General features: G+C 33.3%; 1 protein-coding gene across 1 annotated transcript in view; it reads right to left on the bottom strand.

The window, feature by feature from the left end:
• Positions 1–824: 824 nt before the first annotated feature.
• MON2 (MON2 regulator of endosome-to-Golgi trafficking) overlaps positions 825–8325 on the bottom strand; it is a 98666-nt gene continuing 91165 nt past the window's right edge. Inside the window, exons 34-35 of the mRNA XM_081818972.1 lie at positions 7372–7454; positions 825–1728 (exon numbers count right to left, since the gene is read on the bottom strand). Coding sequence (XP_081675098.1) covers positions 1565–1728; positions 7372–7454 — 247 coding nt within the window. The 3' untranslated portion in view covers positions 825–1564. The remainder of the gene's footprint in view (positions 1729–7371; positions 7455–8325) is intronic.

Genomic DNA, 8325 nt, shown 5'->3' with positions numbered 1-8325 from the left:
AGATAATAGTGCAAATTAAATACTTACAAAATTACAATAGCCTCAAAATTGTATCTCATCTATTACTCAATTCTAATATCTTCTCCTAGTTTTATAATTGAGTGGCTGAAATGTATAAATTCTATTAACATCAAAGGCCTTCCAGCACACTAACATAATACTGAAACCATTATGATTTCTTAATCATTGTTTTAAACATCTTTGCATCTTCACGTTTACGAAAATTTAAGAAAAATATGATAATATAATAATCCATTAAATAAAAAATACAGTAAGCTAAATTAGTTTTTTAAGAAACAAGTTAATGTACTCAAGAGCATTTTTCTTCTTCACTAAGAGAGGAAAGTGAAACAAAATTAGCAATTTACTCCATGACAGAAAGTTTACTGTACTTCTAAATTTTTCACTATCTCCAAAAATACACTTCTTATTGTTTTAGAATACACACACATTTTATATTTATGGGTTAGCATAGTTATTTTTCTTCTTGAGAAGACATTACAAAATGAAACACTAAAATGAACAAAACTTCACCGGCAAAATTTGGAAATCTGGAATCATCTTGCCTGGGTCATAATTCAAAGACAGTGATAAATGCTTAGTCATTGGGGGGAAAAAAAATCAGTAGAAATATAATATGAAAAGTCTTTAAAATTCAGACACCAAATATAAAAACAGACAGATTTATGTGAAAGCTGGGAAAGATATTTAAAGAAATGAGGTATGATGGATTCAGAGCGCTACAATATATCCCAATGTATTTAGTTAATAACTTATACTTCAAAGTTGCAAAATCAGCAAATCATAAACTATTTGCTGCTGTGTTCACATGACCTTTCTGGTCAGATGTTTAATAGTCACTGGTAATACATTGAAAATAAGCACTGAGATAACTGCATGATCATATGGTGAGCATACCTGCTGCTTAAGAAGGCAAATTATAAGTAAAAATGTAAGCAAACAATTTTGTATTAATAATAAATACAGCTTCAAGCATTTAACATTATCAATATTTTAAAAATTTAAACAATAAATGCAACTATTTTATACAGAACTGTACCATTTATTATACACACAAGTTTATCAGTTCCCTTTGTTTACAAAGGCTGGTTATAGATAATATGGAATGTTACAGTACCATCTTGCATAAAATTTTAGTACAATTTTATACTTGAAAAAGGGTGCAAAAACACCAGCCTAATAAATCTGACTGAATGAAATATCTTTTCTTTCTTTTTAAAAAGTACATCGTTAACACATACACCACAAACTGTACATAAGCTCACTTTTAAATCACCAGTTGAAGATAAAGTAGCAGGTATGATGTAGTATTAACTCTCCATCAGCTTAACTTACTAAAGGCTTCCACTGCTACTCATTCAGGAGCCTTTGTTGACATGTAAGCTTGTAAAATGAATTATTGAACTCAGGTAAATATAATTTAAAGGAGGCCAACACCAGCTGCCAAGAATTATTTGTAGTAAGAAATGTCCTTCTCATAGAAGACTCACTGAGGATCAAACATTCTTGAGATAGCTTTCTTCTTTAAAATTATTGTAGCTGGTCAAGATTCTCCATTTTGAACTTTGGATGCTGGTGGTTGCATGAAATCCTTAAAAGGAACTAGTGCCTCTTTAAGTGCAGAGCAGACTTCTGCAGATGAGCAGGTGATGCATTCTACTAAAGTTGGGTATAAAGCAATCACTTGTGCCCAGGTATTTCCATCAACTGTAATTAAAAAGTATAAAATCTCAAAAATGTGTGGGTTTAAATAGCAGAGATTATGCAATTAACATAAACAATCCTCTAAATACAAGGCAAAGAAAAATATCCCCAAATATGGAGATTCCACAAGCCTGTACCCTTTTTTTTTTTTTAAATCTTTGGAAGATTTCCCACAATATTTAATAAGATATAAGGGAAAAACATGGTCAGTGTGCAGAGCCATCAATACCAAGAAATTCGATAAAGTCCATTTTAAATGATAATTTAAATTTGTGAAGGCCTTGGAAGCTGACAAAGTAACGTGGAATTCAAACTTTTGTCATTTTCAGTATAAGTGCCAGACAATGTAGTATATATTTCAAGAACAATTAGAAAACAACTCAATTTCTTATGCAGTTGTATGCTAAAAATATAAATATTTAAATGATTTTCCCAGTAACATCCTTGATATTCATTTTAGTTTCAAGTGACCACACAGATCCATTCTTCTCTTATACTGCTTCCTAATTTGTAACGTATATCACTACATTTAAACTTCAGTGGGGAGTGACATGTCTGTGTTCCTCACCACTATCACCGACAACTAGTATAGTTGAATGCTATTTGGTGAATGGGCAAAAGGGTTATAATCCAATTAGTTTATAATTTCCTTATATTCTGAGATCACGTATTACATTTCTATTTTCCTAGAAGTACTGTGCATATTGCTGAGAGTACAATATGGAATAAAACCAGCTGACAAATTTTTGTTAGACTGTATATGTATATGACACTTTGCGGAGTAAAATTCAGATCTAGGAGGCAGTACAGTAAAAACGAAAGAATACTGTATTATACCTAAGTAACTTTAATTCTATTTTTCACTCCAATTTCTCTTCATCTCAACTTTTGTTGGAGAATAAAGGAATAAGTTTCTCAAACTAGTGTTCTTCAAGATACTTCTTATAAAAAAAATAATATTCAGGTAAATTTGGCACATGTTATATATATTATCTTCCTTTTTGGGGAGTCATAATTCACACGAATTTATTAAAAACCTGGAGTAAAAGAAGAGGTTTAACTTTATCTAATTCAAGGCTTCCAAAATTAATTTGGTTATAGAACTTTTTTATATTCAATATCTACTGACATCACTCATCATCATTAATATTCATTGCTTAGTACTAATCTTGGGAAATGTTGACCTGTTCATGTAATCCCTACTTCACCCAAACAGGGGCTTCCTCAGAGTGGGAGTGGGGTTGATGGGTAATGGTGAGGGAGGGAATGTAAGGCCAGAGCTGTTTTTAATCTGTATATATTAGGAATCCGTATCAGATTTCATTTGTAAAAAGAACTGTGCTGCTTGACAGAAAACAGTTTAAAAACCACCAGTCTAAGAAGTTCTAAACCGTCTGCTCCAGCTGTTGTCTGTGAAACTTTCCACTAATCATTTGACAAAAGACTGCACAGAGAGCATTCTAGAAAAATGGCAGAGTAGGAAGTACTAGGAATTTGTCTACCCACCTAGACAACAATTGCATTGGCAGAATCTGCAACTATTTTGGAACTCTGGAGTCTACTGAAGGCCTGCAACTTCCTGAGGTAGATTTGGACAGTATATCGTGATTGATTTTGGTCAATTTCAGGTCTTAGCACAGTAGCAGCTACCCATCCCTCGCTCCTAGCCATGTGGTTGGGAGATGTGCACGTGTTCCTGGAGCAGCTAGCACACAGCTTACAGAAGGCCATGGTGGGCAAAAAGGACCCCATCCTTCAAATTTCAGGGATCTGTGCTCTGATAGATGCTTCTGATCACAGAGGTGCAGATAAAGAGGCTTCAACAACAACAAAAAAACAAATCCCTCAATTAAAAACTCTGCAAAGCGTTTGAATACACATTTCTCCAAAGGAGATATACAAATGGCCAATTATGCACATGAAAAGATGCTCAACATCGCTAATCATGAGGGAAATGCAAATCAAAACAACAATATGACCTGCCTCCTACTCATTAAAATGGCCACTATCAACAAAAACAAAAAGGAAAAACAAAAAAACCCCAAGTATTCATGAAGATGTGGAGAAATTAGAATCTTACTCACTCATGGTGGGAATGTAAAATGATACAGCCACAGTAGAAAATAATATAGTGGTTCCTCAAAAAATAAAAAAAATAGAGGGGCGCCTGGGTGGCTCAGATGGTTAAGCACCTGCCTTCAGCTCAGGTCATGATCTTCAGATCCTGGGATCGAGCCCCATGTTGGGCTCCCAGTTCAGCAGGCAGTATGCTTCCCCCCTCTCCCTCTGCTTCTCCCCGTTTTTGCTCTCTCTGTCTCTGTCTCTCTCTCAAATGAATAAATAAAATCTTTAAAAATAAAAAAAAATTAATTTAAAAATTAAAAAAATAAAAAATAAAATTACCATATGATTCAGCAATTCTACTTCTGGGTATATTCTCGAAAGAATTGAAAGCAGGGTCTTGAAGAGATTTCTGTACACACATGTTCATTGCGGCATTATTCACAATAGCTAAAATGTGGAATCAACCCAAGTGTCTACCAATGGATGAATGGATAAGGAAAACATGAGATACACACACACACACGCACACACACACACAGGAATATTACTCAGTCTTAAAAAGGAAATTCTCCAACATGCTATGATATGAATGAACCATGATGGCATTATACTAAGTGAAAAAAGCCAGCCACAAAAGACAAATACTATATGCTTCAACTTATATGAGATACTCAGAGTAGTCAAAATCATAATGATAGAAAGTAGAATGGTGGTTGCCAGGAGCCGGGAGAAGTGGGGAATAGGAGTTATCGTTTAATAAGTGTAGAGTTCCAGTTACAAGATGAGAAGAGTTACGGAGATGGATGGTGCTGATGGCAGTACACTATTATGAATGTATTGAATACCACTGAACTGTACACTTAAAAATGGCTGATTATAAACGTTTATGTGTATTTTACTATCAAAAAAAAAGGGGTTACACAGATTGAAACCTACCTAGATTGCCCCAGATGGAGAGTCAACTGACAAAATTAATTCTTGGTTTATTACAGGAAAATACAAAAATACACTGTTTAAGATCACATCTTAAACTCAGGGGAAGCTACTCAAATTTCTTAAATTAAAATATTGTTTTAAAAACCCACTATATATCTTGGTGGGCACCTTGGACTACCTATCAAAAAGGAATGAAAAAGCCGTATGCAATTATATGGAAGAATCTCTCTATTATATGAAGTGGAAAAAAACAGAGATTTCAGAACAGTAGATATAATGCGGGTCTATTAAGTATATTCATTTATGTTTAAAATTGGGGGCATACTGGAGTATATATTTTGTATTTACATAATAAACTTATGGAACGATCTACAAACTAATAAAAATGGTTGCCTATGGTGAGTTAAGAACTAGACAGATCTAAAATAGGGTAAAGATGATCTTTAAACTTTTCCCTGTATGTCTTTTTATGTTTTTGAATATTTGAACCATGTATATGGTTACTACCTATCAAATTTTGAAGTAAAGATCAAATAAAACAATAAAAACAAAATTCCCCCAAATTAAAAATAAGTCCAACAAATGTCTTCTCTCCCTCTAGAAAGCCCTAAAACAAATGACAAATGTCCTAAACAAATGTTGGGTATACACTGGTTCCAAACCTTATACCTATCCTCCTGAATTAATTTTGGACTGGCTATGAGCAATCCAACATATTTCCACTGGAAAGGCCTGGCTTTTTCTAAGTTACCTCCTTTTTTTCCTGTTTCTTAATGAAGCTTATCATAGGTTTCTAATATGTTACAATATCATCATCATCATTTATGGTTACATTTAATTCAAATTTTCACTTCATATGTCCAGAGCCAGAATTCAAACTCTCTTAGACAATTTTTAACAATAAGTTAAATCATCTATCATTACCGCACTTCCCTATTCATGGCCCACTGGCTTTGTAAAAAAAAAAAAAAGAAAGAAAGAAGAAAAGGAAAGGAAAGAAAGGGTAAAAAAAGGTTACTGACAAATTCTGCTTAAATTCTTGACAGCTGTCTTAATCTCCTACAAAATGCAAGCACTATGCATCCAAATACACTGGTTATATTTAATACATCTATAGCAATAACATGGGAATTGGAGAATTTCCTGTTTAAGTCTAAATATATTTTTAAGAATCCAATTCTATTCTATGATCTAATAAAGATTTTACTGGTCACTAGGAAGTTAATGCATGGTTTCCCTCTCTGAAAGATCAACCAGAACATTTTTTAAGAGAACTCAAATTTGAACTTGATGGGATGAAGTCAGAATATTGCTCCCACAATTTTCTTACAAATTCTACCCCGTCCTTTGGATTGAATAAATATAAATCTATTGCTCCTTAAGGTTTAGTATAATACTCACCCTTTCTAGGCCAAAGGTAAATTTTGAAAACAGAAAAATATGTATTTACTTTTATTATATAATAACTGCCAGGAACAAATATCCTAGGGCTCATTTATAAGGCATTTATTAGGAACCTCCTTCTTGGGTATTAAAAGTAATGCTGCTTAAAGTGCCAGTCGGCTAAGGTGCTTGGGCCAGAATATAAATCAACACACTCCTTCTTTAACAAAGGCTTGTTGTATAAAAAATGTCAACTGAACCACTGTGTTCAGTGACACAATTAACTCATATTCTGGTGCCAGCTCTTTAGCCTGTCCTCGAACAAACCACTTTGCATTGCAATGCAGAGGATTCAAAATAGAGCAAAACATGGCCCCAAAAGCCTCTCAAGAAGTTTACAAGTTAAAGGAACTGAGCCATGTATGTGTGTAACTGTAATACATATGGAGTGCTTTAAGACAAAGGTATATATAAAACAGCTATGAGTTCAATAAAAAGAGAAATCACTCACCATTAAGGATTAAAAACAAGGCTTAAAAGTGGAGTGCTATTTGAACTAGGTAGATGCAGGCAGGAGAATGAAATAAGCAAAAGGTTGGGAATACTTGGGTAGACTGAGAATTTTAGTTTGGTGGGAAAATAGGAAAAATGATGTCTAGTGGAAATAAACCATAAATCTAATGTGGTCTGACAACAGTACTCTTTGCATTTGGTAGGTAATGGTAAATGAATATTTTTTGTTCTACAAAGATGGGAAAATGAATGATCAAAGCTGCACTTTTGGAAAAATCATTTCTGGCAATAACAAAAAATGGACAGAAGAGGAATGAGTTACAGAAAGGGGAAACAAATGAGGTAAAGCTATAAAATGATTCAAAGTTGTACAGTTTATACTTACACTGTAATTCAGTACACACGTAGGATGGAAGCCTACACCTACCCAAAATCTCAGTAATGTTCTACATTAAAAATATATGAACTATGAATTATCCATGCAACATCCTGAATTCAGACCAACTTAAAAAAAAAAAAAAAGTCAAACTGTTATTTAACCTAAAGAAGCTAAAACATTACAAATTAATTTTACTTAATTGACATCCTAATGGACTTGATTCTTTGCTGTCATAAGGACTGGAAAAAAGAAAGTCTAATAGCTATTATGTTCCTAAAATTTAGTTAACTTAATAATAATAATAGAGAAGTACATCAGAAATAGAACATAAATGCTATGAGTTTAGAATAACTGAGTTTCTAAGCACTTACCATTCTCAGGCTGAGTTTTCTTAAGTGAATCAATGAGAGTACTGACTGCTTTTAAAACAAATATGATTTCTGTTACTTGTTGCCTAAAAAAGAGATGGGAAATTATTTCCATCAGGATTTTAAGATATGCCATGTGTGTTTTTTACTAGGTTTATACAAGTAGATGTACTTTGGAAAAATACTGGACACAATACAATGCAAAGTTAATGTTAGTTTTAAATTCTTAAAAAGAAAAATTATTTTATTAATATGTACTTCAGTGTACAAATAAGATTTAGAGTTATTCTTATCATAAGTTATCAATTTCAAACGGGGGGCATCTATTCAGGCAAATCCAAATTTATTTGTAAGATATTTAACATAACTATTTAAATTTAAGACATTTTATACATGCTTTTAAAGCTTCTCTACAAAAGTGGGGTTTTTTTTCCTTTTTAACTAGTTAGTGCTAAAAAGGATTTACCAAAATTTAAATGGAAATAAAGACTACTACTACCTCCTGGCATATATTTTATCATGCTGTTAGAAGGACATTTAAAATTACAATAGTACAGGGATGCCTGGATGGCACAGTTGGTTAAGCGTCCAACACTTGGTTTCGGCCTCATTTTGATCTCAGGGTTATGATTTCAGGGTCATGAAGTCATGATCCAACACTTGGTTTTGGCCTCACTGTGATCTCAGGGTTATGATTTCAGGGTCATGAGGTCATGATCTGATCAGGGTCATGAGGTCAAGCTCATGTTGGCCTTTGAGCTCAGCGCAGAGTCTGCTTGACTCTCTCTCTCCCTCTCTCCCCCCACCCTTGTACTCTCTCTCTCTCAAATAAATAATCTTTTAAAAAAAATTTACAATAGTGCTGGGGTAGGGAAAAAAATTACAATAGAACTTATTTAACTTTCTAATACAACAAAAGAAATATGCTCAAAATTAATCCTAAGGCAGTACTATTTG

Source organism: Leptonychotes weddellii, chromosome 5, assembly GCF_054177405.1.
Source record: "Leptonychotes weddellii isolate Sample4059 chromosome 5, ASM5417740v2, whole genome shotgun sequence".
Taxonomy (NCBI): domain Eukaryota; kingdom Metazoa; phylum Chordata; class Mammalia; order Carnivora; family Phocidae; genus Leptonychotes; species Leptonychotes weddellii.
Note: the sequence above shows the minus strand (reverse complement) of the source record. Positions and strands in the feature narration are given on the sequence as shown.